The sequence below is a fragment of the Falco biarmicus genome, chromosome 11 (assembly GCF_023638135.1).
Source record: "Falco biarmicus isolate bFalBia1 chromosome 11, bFalBia1.pri, whole genome shotgun sequence".
Lineage (NCBI taxonomy): Eukaryota > Metazoa > Chordata > Aves > Falconiformes > Falconidae > Falco > Falco biarmicus.
The window spans coordinates 13,158,439-13,171,664 of NC_079298.1; the positions used below are offsets into that span (position 1 = coordinate 13,158,439).

The following is a 13,226-nucleotide window of genomic DNA, read 5'->3' on the forward strand; positions in this document are numbered from 1 at the left end:
GCTGTTAGTGCAGAGAAGAAAAAAAATTGAAAATGTGTATACAATTGTTTTTTTATGTGAAGCCTGATTTTATTTTTTTTTAAACTGGAAAAAAAAGTGAGTTGTCACATTTGACTTCACTGTGTTCGTAATAATGGGTCTTTCAAATTGTCTAGCCCTTTGAGCTTCTTCATTTTACCAAGTTTCCAGTCTCCATCTGAGCAATCTAGTAGAGGAGTGAAACCCTGACATGCAGCAGACTTGAACCTCTCTGAGAAGCCTTGTGCATGGCTCGTACATGCTATGCAGCTGCTCACTCTGTGTATAACCATCTAAACTTCTCAAGAGTATTTTTTTATTCAGTAGCCCAAGATACTGTCTTCCATTAAGGAAAAAGAACTGCAGAGCTTTTATGGGGGGATGGACCAAAGCAAAACAAAACTCAACACTGCCTTTAAACTTCAGATTCCAAGAAATTCACTTCTTCCTTTCTCCAATAGGGGATTGATATCCGAGACCTAAGATGTAGTGTGTTTTTGGAAGCTTAGTATTTTGGCATGGTTTTCAGTGTCCCATAGTTCCAGTTCCTACTGGCTGTAAACTGTAGAACTTACTGCATGAAGGAAGGGGAATTAGATACAGTGTTTGTGTTGTGTAGAAACCTGATTATAAAAATGATGCTAATAGCTGTAAAATGCAAATGTGCCTAAGTGGACAAACAAATACTCTTAAGGAAAAGCTGCTTTGCTTCAAGACTTAATAGCTTTTTGTATGTACAGGATCAGTTGGTGAAAGAAGATAATATAGATGCAGTAGGCAAAAAGCTTCAAGAATACCATGCTCAGTATCAGGAAAAAAGTAAAGAGTACGACAAATTGTATGAAGAATATACCAGAACATCACAGGTTAGTTCTACTTCAGCTGTCTGTAAGTCTTTTTATTGTTGTTTGAAAAGTAAAGAAAATTATTTTAACCTGTTATGGCTAATAAAGGCAGTCCAAGGTCAGAAAATATAAGGAAAAACCTTAGTAAATTGTGGAGTAGAACAAGGTGGTTTCAAAGTTGATGGAAACAGTGAGTATTACTTGTTGCTGATAGTCCTAGAGGTATGGCGTGTGGAGCAAGGAAGAAAGAGAAGCTGAGCTTCCTAGCATAAGGTAGGGTGGAGAAGGCCATCGCCTACAAGCTTTGCATTGCACTGCAGACTTCCTTGGCTGCTGAGTATTTCTAGCTGCTCTGTGCTGCAATGAGAATTGTAGAGGGGTTTGTCCAGGTTTTTTGTGAAGTCGTGTTCAAATCAGATAGCAGATATTATGCATTAAGGAAGTGTGAATACAGTAAGTATATGGACTGCCTCTTGTAAAGTAAGATAGTTCATATATGGGGAGGAGGTTTGGCAGTGCTCCTGCAAAGTAAAATGGAAAATATGACAAATATTTTGAGGGGTTTTCAGCCTAATAGAGAGCATCATGTTGGGGAGGAGGGTAGACTTACAGGGAGTAAGCCTTCCCTGACTCTACTCAGCCATTTGACTAAATTTAAAACTGATTAATCACATCTTGGCTTGTGAGGGGAGAAAAGTTCATCTCAGTCAATTTAGGGAACATAATTGAGTCTTGCATTGTCATCTGTATCATGAACAAATGATGAAGGACTCTTCCCTCACATAGGAAATTCAGATGAAGAGGACAGCAATTGAAGCATTTAATGAAACTATTAAGATATTTGAGGAACAGTGCCACTCACAAGAGCGATACAGCAAAGAATACATTGAGCGATTTCGCAGGGAGGGGAATGACAAAGAAATTGAACGGTAAGCTCTGAAGTTGTGTTTGCTTACAAGGAAGAACTAGTGTCCACATTGACACTCCCATGAAATACTTGTATATAATATTGCATCATATAAAACACTTTGCCAACTCGCTATTTTCTCTGAGACCTTCCCCCAACGTGTCGGAACCTTCCTTCAGTTAAGCCCTCTTCTGCCAAGGAATTGCATTGTAGGCAGAAGAGGTGGGAGCCCCCTGGATTATTCTCTCAAATTCAGAAAATCGAGATACTGTGGTGAGGACCAGGAAAGGATCAGGAAATAAAAATTTCATTTGCTTATGCCACTTTTATTTGGATTTGCTCAGAATATAATTCAGAAAAATGTTTACTTCTAAATAGTGAAATGTACCTGGGTCTGGTAAATGTCAGTTCTGGTAATTTTCAAAGATGATCAGTATTTAATTGCTGCTATTTGGTAGTGGGTAGTGGTCATCTAACAGAAGTTCAGTAAGGGCAATTTGAAATTGCCCTTCTGTGAAGGTACCAGCAGAAAAAGCTGTATCAGGGCCTTTGAAGCAAGGCAGAATACCTAATGACACAGTGCTTTGTGAATCGCTAGAGGGTAAACCTTAAGGAGATTTTTAGACTGAAAACAGTTACCCATAACAATCTTATGCAATTGTGGTGCTTCATTCTGACTAAAGATCAATTAACAGGGGAAATACGTAATTTTCCTGAATTGTACCAAACCTGCAAACTAACCTCAAATGAAGAGACAGGCAGCATTACTTCCTGGTAGTGCTTGATCAGTAAATGAAGTCTACATTTGAAATCTTGCTAGTACTGATACCTATGGTGGGATTACATAATTGATGTACCAAAAAGTGTATCTGACACTGAAGGAGGAATCTGTTCTAGCTTACCCTTCTAGAGATAATTATTTCCTGCATCTCTGCCAGAAGGAAATAGATTAAGGTAAACTGAAGGTTCAAACTATGCAAAAGGGTGGTAGGCCTTCTGGCAAGAAGTCTTTTCTGGCACTCCTACAGTAATTATGTTAAGATGAGGCAGTCAAAGGGAGGAGCTGCTGTTACAGTAGTGCTTGTGATGCTCTTTTATGTAAGTGCTACTGGTAAGGTTCAGCCCTTCTGGACTGGCTTGACCTCACCTTTCAAATATTACACTTATTTGCAGGATAATGATGAACTATGAAAAATTAAAATCACGCCTGGGTGAGATCCATGATAGTAAAATGCGTCTGGAACAAGATTTGAAGAAACAAGCTCTGGACAACAGGGAGACTGATAAGAAAATGAATAGTATCAAGCCTGACCTAATTCAGCTCCGCAAAATCAGAGATCAGTATCTTGTGTAAGTAAGCCTGACCTGTACCTCAAGAATAATGTCTCTGATGAACCTGATTAATGACTGTTTCCATCAGGATAATGGGAATTTAATTTTCTTTTCATAACCTAAGTTCTGTGAGCGCTAAGGTACTACGTTCTGGCGTAGGATGTCTGGGTAATTGGTTGGCCTCTTCATGACTTCATTACTTAAAGAGCCTGCCACAACTAGGTTCACATTCTGCAACTCCTGTAAATAAATCCTTTAAGATAAAGGAGTTACAAAACCTGTGCCCACTAACACAATAGAGGTTAGTATTTTTTGTGCCAGGTGTGGCAGATGTTGCTTGTACCTACCCTTGATTTCACTGACACACTGGTTATCCAGCTCCTAATGTCGTGCATTGGGCTGGCCTCGGTGTGCTAGGATTCTGGCAGAAGACAGAGGGAAACACAGTGTCTCAGAAGGCAATGTTAGGAGGTCAGAAGTAGTCAGTGGCAACACCCATTTTGTTTTCCCAAGAGAAGCCGGCAGCTGTCACCATTTGTATTGTTTCCTTTCTGGAGTGCACTGTGCGGAGGCAGTACTTCTTCCTCAGCTCAACGCTCCTCTTTCTCCATTTAAAAGGTTGCTTCTTTTTGCTTTGTCATCCAGTAAAGGAGGCATCTCAGAAGATGGTGCAGGGAAGTGCTCTTACAGAATCTAGGGTCTTTCTATGGCTTTTGCTAATGGAGAGCAAACTGAGCTCCAGACTGTTTCTTTGTGGGACCTTGTGTTTGAGGTTCAGCTTGCTCAGTAGGAAAACCTGTACTTGTGCTCTGAAGTAACATATTAATACACTCTTCTTCTGGCAGATGGCTCAATCACAAAGGGGTGAGACAGAAGCGAATCAACGACTGGCTGGGGATCAAAAATGAAAATATTGATGAGTAAGTGTCACTATATGTGATTTTACTGAAAAGTGTTCCATTAACAAGTGTTTTCTCCTGTAGGGGTTGGTAATGCAAAAGTTTCTCAGTAAAAGACTGTAGAAAAAAGGAAGGACTAACAAATTTGTCCTCTTTTTCAGCACCTACTTTGTGAATGAAGAAGATGAAAACCTGCCACATCATGATGAGAAGACTTGGTTTGTTGGGGATCTCAACCGTATCCAAGCAGAAGACTTGCTCTGTGGGAAACCTGATGGAGCATTTTTAATTCGTGAGAGTAGCAAGAAAGGATGTTATGCTTGTTCTGTGGTGTAAGTCCATTTTCCTTTTTGTTCTAACTACTCAATAAATCTCAACCACAGCTCGCTATTTTGGAGAACAAAAGCCAAACCTAGCTAGGCCTGCCCATTGGAATGTGTTACATGTTTGCAGGAAGAGTAGCATGGTAAAAGCTTTGTTGCAAAAATGTATTTTGATTGTGCAGTAACTGTAGTCCTAGTAGTCTCTTCAGTCACCACAGTAGCTAATACACAATTCTGAAGTATCCCACCTTGAAGCTCTGCAGTCATAACTAAATTAAGGCCAAATTCTCCCATATTCTTCCCTGCTAAGGAACACACGGGAAGAATTAAAACAGGGCTATAAAGCTGTAATGGCTTCCATTCTCATTTTCAGACGTGCCTAACTCTTTGCATGAAAAGCATGGCCAATGCTTTCTCTCGTATGTTTAAGATAATGGTGATGCTTCAGAGGAGGCATTATTTGTGAACAGTGGTTTCTATGACACTTGCGTAGCCTTTCATTGATTTCTTGTGTTTCACTTCTTCATTTTATGCTGGTGTAATGGAGGTCAGAAATACTCTGATTCTGTTATCTAAAAATCCTTCAAGCCTGTTCTGGAGTGCAAAATGGCTTTCACTGATATATTTCACATGAGGTTAATTGCTTCTGAAAGCAAGTTAGAGAAATGAATATGTGAAGGTATATCACCTCAAGGTAACTGAAGATTGTAGTATCTGCTGTGTTCAAGATCCTGTTTGTCACAGTCACTGAAGCAATGGGTTCATCAGATACTTTCTCTTGGTTGGTATCATACTACAAGCTAGCAAATGATGGCATAACGTAAGCTGTTCCTACGTGTGACTTGGATGGCAATAGGCTCCAGCATAGGGATTACATAATGCTCCATCTTTCTGGCAGATAAGTTTTTCTAGCAGCTTTGGAAATACTGTGTTGCAGTGACTGTTTTGCCAAGTTAGGGACTCAGTCGCTATGACTTCAGATAATGAGCCAGCTTGAACCTGTGCCATGCTTAACATTAAAAAAAATGCGCACTGAAGGTTAGCGCTGCATTTCATGAAATACTCTGTAGGTCCTAACAATTGGTGGGGTTTGGTGTCTTTCCTTAGTGGATAGGTTTCCAGATGAGTTGAGCACAAAGGCGTTGCTGACTTCAGGTGCTTATCTTCTTGGTTAAGCTCTTGACTCCCCCCCCCCCCCCCCCCCCCCCCCCCCCCAAGAAACATTTGGAGAACAATGCAGTAGGGAATTGTACTGCTAGGATAGAAGAGGCCTCTTATGTGGATTATTATGCAAGAGTGTTTAATCGCATGCCCTGAAGCACTGTTTCTTCACAGACTATATTAATCTCCTCTTCTTGCATCTGCTGGGTCCTCCATTATGTAATTTAGTGACTGGCAGGGTTGCTGCATTAGTTAATTGTTAATAGACTGTCACTTTGGGTTTGTCCTTTGATGTTCAACTCTCCTGTTTCCTTTCCTTGCAGAGCTGATGGAGAAGTGAAACACTGCGTGATCTACAGCACTCCAAGAGGTTATGGGTTTGCAGAACCATATAACCTGTACAGCACACTCAAGGATTTGGTTCTTCATTACCAGCAGACATCCCTTGTCCAACACAATGATTCCCTAAATGTCAGGCTTGCCTATCCTGTCTACGCACAGATGCCCCCCTCTCTCTGCAGGTAAATTTTGGGGAGGAGGAAAGCGTTGGCTATCTTGGATTCTTTTCTACGATTTTTACTAGAACTTGGAGGGCATTCTTTCTCCTTAGACTGCTTGTTTTGCACAAGAAGTGATTCTGTGAATGTGAATCAAAGAGGCCTAGCAGCAACAAGACGACAACTTGGGTGTAGGTGTCCTGGTGCTACCTTAAAAGCTCAGCTGTGCTTTTACACTGATACTTTTGTTTCCTTATGAGGGGAATAAACTCAACCCGTACAAAAATACTGGAAGCAAAACATCGTTTTGTGGAGATAATTTTTGCCAGGCACCTTCAGTGGAACTTCTAATTGGATTTTGTTTTCTCTTGTTCTTGTAGAGACAATTTGAAGCCTCTGTCTGAGGCATCAGTAATGTCTTTCAGTCTTAAACTCCCAAGAAACTAGGGGGGAAACTACCGCAGCAATTCTTCTCTTAATTTTAGCAGCTTCACTGCGATTCAGCCGAACTTCCAAAAGAGGGCTTGTCTTGAGGTAGCATGGAATTTGGTGAGAGAAGACCAAAGGAATTATGGGAAAGCTTCAGGTTTTTATTTAAATGGAAAAATGCTTGTAAAGAAAAGTTGCTTTATTTTTTTTGCCAACAGTAACAAAGTTTTGGTTTCAATGGCACTACAGGTCTTCACTTAAAGGAAACATTTATAACCAAATTGAACACACCAAAACTTTGTTCCTTGCTAGATTGAGCACTTATGGGGAAGGTTGCGTTAGCATCCGCACACACGTTCTACACCAAAACTTGAAAAAAATAAAAGGAAAAGCTAAACATTGTGTGGCTTCAAAACACTAAATTTGTCTGATCTGATGTAATCACTCATTCTCATCTTTCCTCACCCCCCTTCCTCCCATTCCTCAGCTTGGGATTCTGTTTTCAGTTTTTAACGATACTGTGCTTCGGAATGTAAACCAGAATGAAGCTTGCACTCACCTGTTGCAGTTCTCTTGCTGAACAATGACAGACTCTGGTAATGCTTGATTTTTTGGTATAGAAGAGGTAGGTGTAATCAAATGCTTCTGGATGGCTTATTGTACCAAATTCTTTCATGAGGTGTAGTCACTTCCAGTTGTATAGAAGGAAGCATGCTAATTATAGATCTCCTCTGATTTGTTCTTTGCAAGCGAAGTTCTGAACTCTCACACCACTGGAGCCAAGCAAGATTTTACACTGGCATAATCTGAATTCCCTTGTAGTTATTTTGGGCATGATGCAAAACACAGGAAGGAAGAGAACTGTACTACTCAGTTATTGGATGTCTGCTACCATCCTTTGGCAGGGGCTGCTGTCAAACACTGGAGTGGGTAGTCCTGGGCTTCATCAAGTATAGCAATCATCCAATAAATCTCCTCCCTGGAAAGTACACAAAGCAGCTTATTTCCATTCCTTAAGCTTCTAAGATGAAAAAGAGCTAAGTTTGGCAAACTGAACCACTTGGCATCAAAGCACAACTGGCGAAGTAATTGTTCAGTGTGCAACCTTGAAAGTTACTTTTGTTCGTGTTACTGGAAGCGGTTCACTTGCAATGCACCCATTGTACAGGACAGGAAGCAGACAGTCATGCAGGTCTGAGAATGCTCTAGACCTGTTTCTGACCCTGGGGCTGATTTCCTGTTCAAATGCGTGGGGTTTTTTTTTTTTCTATAATGCCTGGGCAGTACTGCTAGGCTTGTTGACGTTTAATGCTTACACTAGAAGCATTATTTTGCTGAATGGCATGAATTTGCAAGCAGGGAAGTGACAAGGCTGGAGTGCTGGCAGCCATTGCAGGAAGGGTAGTCTGGTTGCCTGGCGTGCCTGTGAGATGTTTTATTTTGCACTAATGACCCTGACACATCCCAGGCGCTTTCTAATCAGCCAGAGTGCAATCTTCAGGCGAAGAATTCTGTAGATGCCACTTTTCTAATTAAATGAAACACTGCAAAATCTAACCAAAACTGGGTGAGAGGAGAAGAAAATTCATGCAAGCTCCTGTGTCAATGACCTACATCTGCTCATGTGTCCTTTCTCTCCCACTTCCCCAAGAAAAGGAAAAGAGGCGTTGCCTTTGCTCTTAGTGAAAATCTTGAATGGATTCCTCAGTGGTATATGGACATGGAAATTTTTGTCTTTAAAGGAACTTGCCCTACCTCTTGGATAATTTGCAGTTCTAATCTGGTAGCTGTAAAGCTGTCATTCTTACACCTCTTGTGCATCTAACATTCCTTTGGTACTGGGCTGAGTCCAGATGCCTGATGAGGGAAATCGGTTCAAAGGCACAAATGATAGCCAGGTGCCTCATGCTGGTGGAAAAACCTGTGGGAGTGGAGTGTCTCTTTTTCTCTGCCCTTGTGATCTCTCCTTGTGGGCTCTCCTCTTATTTGCAGTGTTAATATCTGAGGCTGATGGGGCATGTATTTCTGATCTCTGTTTTTGTGACAGAGACAACCTGCCTGAAGTGATTCACATTTATCCCATTTTTAAGGTAGGGATCAGTTTTGTTTTAAACAAGTGCAGGTCTACTTTCAGGCTCATAAATCCTGGCACACCCTCAAAGTACCAACAGCAGCAGGATAGCAAAGCGGGGCTGTCTGAAGTTTCCCTGTAGTGGAATCTAACTGATCCTGTGAGGTCTTGGTCCAGGCTCCTGCCCCAGCTCTGCCAAGGTAAATACAGTGTAATTCTACTGGCATCTGTGAAAGTAGCTTGGCTTTATAGTAGTGTGAGTGAGTTGGGATTTTTTGCCCCTCGCTCTCTGAGATCTCTTCGCTGATCACAGGTGATGTATTTGCTGTGAATGATGCACTCGGAGCCAATAAGCCATCTTGAAGCATTGTTTGAAATTCTGTTTTGCCCAAACCTTCAGATCAGGAATACGGGCTGGCTAAGCTTGTGTTCCTTGTGTTTGGCTCCGTTACCCTCAGTGGTCTTTCTGAGGTTGTCTTTTGCCTCTGTATCTCCGTGTTTTGTTTAGGCACCTGAAGTCCCAGCTGCTGTGATTGCTTCCCTTTGACTGTCAGATACTATTGCACAGATTCTTTTTTGCATCCATTTTGTGCTCATAGAGCAAATAAAAATGGGTATAAAACCAACTGACACGTGTAGCTGGTGTGATCCACAGAGCGAGGGCTTGGTCCTGCTGCGCTTGTTGTGCTCGGCCTAATTCTGTTTCCTCAGTGGTGTTAGACCTGGGAGAAACCCCGTGCGTTCCTGCGGCTGTTCTACACTCGCATGACTGAGAAATCAGAAATGGGCCTGTGAGGTGCAGGATTACACCCTAGTGCGAAAAGCAGCTGTTAAGCCTAAAACAGATACAGGAAAGATCAAGGCAAAACAAAGGAACTAGAATTCCTTTAAAACAGTAAGGTGTGAGAAGATCTTCATTTTAAGAGTCAAAAAAATCAGGGGGAAAGGGGGGGAAAGTCTCAGTGTTCTAGCAGCAGTCTGTTATCAGACTGCAGTTAGAGGAGTACTGATCTCATTGACCCATATTGTATTAAATATATATGTAGGGTTAAATAACTTTTGCACAGTGTTAAATGGTGGGGGGCGGGGGGCGGGGACGTTGAAACTCGAATATGCACAGTTTCTTCTAATCTGTTTTGAAGTATATTTGCAGGGATCAGGGGTGATTCAGTATTTTGTATTTGTATGGATGCAAATCAAGCCTGCTTCCACAGTTGTCATTGGCCCCATTGCGTCAGCCACGAGTGCCATGTTTTTGAAGTTTAGTAAGTTACAAATCTTTTCCCACTGATTTCTTTATGGATTACAGGTAACCCTAGCATGGGAAGAACCCACCTAGAAATAGAGAGATGCCCCAATAGATACTTCGCTAGTATGTGAAGCAGTAATATGTGATTGTCCGCCTTCTGCTGCTGGAGTGCTCTAGGTTTGGGGGTTGTATTGATCTTTTTTTTTTGTTCTTTCTCATCAGGAGTGGATTGAGTCACTGCTTTGCACCATTAGTAGTTGCAATCTAGAGTTATATCCAGTACAGCCCTCTGTTTTATGCCAAAAATAAAATGCTCTTTCCACGCTCATCTCTCTTGATGTGGCAGATGGTCAGGAAGTTTTCCATTTAACGTGGTGGGCCTGATTGTTTTCTCACTGACACACTAAGACTGTAGTCAGTGTAGACTAAGACACCAGACTTCTACAACCGAAAGCCATTTCCAGGAAAAAAGTTTGTACTCAATCATACCTGCATTCTAGTCACAGCAGGGCAAAAATCAAAGTCTGTCCTTCACAAAGCCAGGCAACTGTAATGGGGACTGTGGACAGTTGGTGCTGTTTTGGGGATGACAGGAGAAGGAGGAGGGTCTTGGTTGCCCCAAATCCTGGGCTCTCTGTAGGCTTGGGTGGCACCGTGTCTAACTGAACGCTGTGGCTGTTTAAAACAGCAGAATTGCTATAGGAATGTCACACCTTAAGTTTGGAAAAGCCCCTTATTTGGTACTTGAACAATCTTGCTTCTGTTTTTGAATGTCTGTTTATTTTATATTTTTGTTACACTAACAGGGAATAAAAATCTGAAATGTTAGTGAGTCTTGTATGCTTGCTGCATTGTGCAGACATGAAACAGGTACTGCTTGTGGATCAGGAGGGGTAAGAGACAGGTTCAAAATGCAGTTTTACAAAGCGCTATGATGGGTTGGGGGTTGTTTTGTTTAGATCATATTTAAAATCAGGTTTTCTTACATGTAGTTTCCTTATGTTGATTTTTCAACCTCTGCTTTTGGAACGGCAAAATCAAAGTAACATTCCCGAAGAACAAAGATGCTGTGAGGGGAGGGGGGGGTTAGGCTTGCTCAAATTCAGTGTTCAAAGCAAATAGCTTTAATGAAGAGGAAGGGTCAGCATCCTAAAGCATCCCTCTGGTTGTAGTTCAGCGAAGCAGTAGACTGACAGTGAAGTAGGATCTCCGCCTTGAACCATGAAAGAAAGAGGTGATGCCAGAGCAGACCCTTCCCTTTGGAATAATCTCCTTAAATGCATTGCAAGGAGATAGTTAGGGAATTAATAGGAGTCCTTAAGGAGTTGCTCTTTTTCCTGTATTGGAAGGGAACTTGCATTGCTAATCCCCTTGTTTCCCTTGGCACAACGTGTGCAGCCAGGAGAAGGGAACAGAGTTACTAGCCCAAATAAACGCAGGCCTGCTCGTGAAGCAGCTCGGCTAGTTAAGTACTGCGTGAGGAGTAGCTTTGGATGGGGTTAGATGAAGTTTGTCCAACATTTTTTGTGAATCTTGCATTCTGTGAGCAGAAATACTTTCCACCGAATGGGAAGGAAAAAAAAAAAAATCTCTTCAAATCTTTTCAAGTCCTTCCTGTTTGTTCACAGGGGCAGATAGGGAGCTTTAGCTTGTTAACTGTTTAGATGATGACAGTGCTTGAAGTGCTGGTCTTTGGGGCTGGCTGCATACAATTAATGCAGAATTTGCATTTTTTTAATTGCTATTGGCATAGACTCGCCATATTTTATGACTAGACTCACCATTTTTTCTAAAATTTGCCTTTAAAACATGTAATATGAGCTTCAGAGGCAAAAAAAACCCACCAAACAACAGAACAAACAAACGGGCCCTTATTGGTAGAAAAAACGCCTTGTTGATCAACCTGTATTAGAGAAAGCAGCTTTAATTTCATGCCCCCCTCCACCACCTTCCCTTGGAATTGCTTCTGTGAGATCGGCGTTGGCAAACAGGGTGGGGATATTTCCCCATGTGTTTCGCAGCGCCGTACCCATGCGCTTTCCAAGTGCTCGTAGCAAGGGGCTCGGGATCATTTGGAAAAATGATTGCATCCAAAGACAAAAAAAGTCTCCGAGGGTGAATATCACCCCCCGGCATGAGTCTCGTCACTTCAGGGGAGTTGTAGGATGCTGGGGCCAGCCAAGAGCTGCCCCTGGGTCTCTGTCGGGCGTGGTGGGGGTTTGTGGTTGGTCAGCTGGCTGGGGTTTTGGTCTTTTTTGTTTTTGTGAGTGACTTCTACATCCAGCAAAGATATGTTTGATGAAACCTGTTAATTTTGTATATCTGGCTGTTTATTGCACCACGAGATTGTAATGGTCTGCATCATCTGTGTGTGTGTGTGTGTGCGTGCGCGTGTGTGTATATGTACTGTATGTATATAGATATATGTAAAATATATTCACGTACACATTTATATGCATTAGCTGTAAGTGGCACTGCCCCTTAAAAATAAAACAAAATTCACTGTTAGCACATTCTGCCATGTGTTTAGGCAGAATTGGGTTTGTTTTTGTCAAATGAAAAGGAGTTTATTGTGTTCATCTTGCATATGTGCTTCTGAAATGCTGAACTCTGGATCTTTCTTGGGGGGTTACTACTCTATTTGTAAACAGAATTGAACTGGGGTGTTATCTACTCTGGGACAAAGCAATCAACTTTGTTCCAAGCAAAGGTTTAGCAAAAGAAACCCTCTTGCTCTCCCACAAGATGCAATGAACGTTTGCACGTTTGAGCAGACCCCCAGACCCCCCCTGTCCAGAGCTGATGTGCAGTGGGTGGTGGTGGTATGTGTCCCTTTGTGAGTGGACTCTTTGTATAAGGTGTGGTTCAATGTAAAGCATGAGTGGGTGTTTGATCTTGTATCGAGGGCTGAAATAACAGCACACTCCTTTGTACAACCTTTGCATTAATGTTTCTGCTTTTCTTTGACTTCTATTTTCTTTAAGGGAAACTGCATCTGTTAAGAACCTGCTTCTCCAGAAGCTATTGCATTATTTTGTTTTCCGGATGAATTCCAGCATGTAACTTTGGTACTCTTGTTTGTTATTTGTGTAAAACCTGTTCTTCTGTCGTTTATGGTGTAGTGGGGGGGGAGGGGGGGGGGGAGGGGGAGAAAAAAAAAAAGGAATTCATGTAGTTTAACTTTTGAAGAAAAGAAACAAACTGCTTCATAAGGAAACCAATTGTATGTTAGTGTTTTCAGACAAGTCATCCTGTAGTTTCTAGCTCAGTAATGCAACACTGTACTTGTCACCAGGTGTGTTACAATTTTGCTGTACTTTCTTTTACCTAGATGGTTGGGCTTTTAAATCCCAGACACTAAGCATCCTGGGCCTACTTGCTCTAGATAAAAAAAAAAAAAATGCAATAAAAAAAATTGCAATAAAGCACATTGACATGTAATGTTTTAAAGGATGTACTGACAGCTGTTTCTAATAAATTCAGAACTGCAGCGTG

General features: G+C 41.7%; 1 protein-coding gene across 2 annotated transcripts in view; it reads left to right on the forward strand.

The window, feature by feature from the left end:
- Positions 1–13,226, forward strand: part of PIK3R3 (phosphoinositide-3-kinase regulatory subunit 3) — an 82,098-nt gene extending 68,872 nt beyond the window's left edge. For both annotated transcript variants that reach the window (XM_056356300.1, XM_056356301.1), the window contains 6 exons: positions 759–884; positions 1,650–1,792; positions 2,944–3,120; positions 3,948–4,022; positions 4,163–4,333; positions 5,809–13,226. In XM_056356300.1, the coding sequence (XP_056212275.1) occupies positions 759–884; positions 1,650–1,792; positions 2,944–3,120; positions 3,948–4,022; positions 4,163–4,333; positions 5,809–6,010 (894 nt within the window). In that variant the 3' untranslated portion in view covers positions 6,011–13,226. The remainder of the gene's footprint in view (positions 1–758; positions 885–1,649; positions 1,793–2,943; positions 3,121–3,947; positions 4,023–4,162; positions 4,334–5,808) is intronic.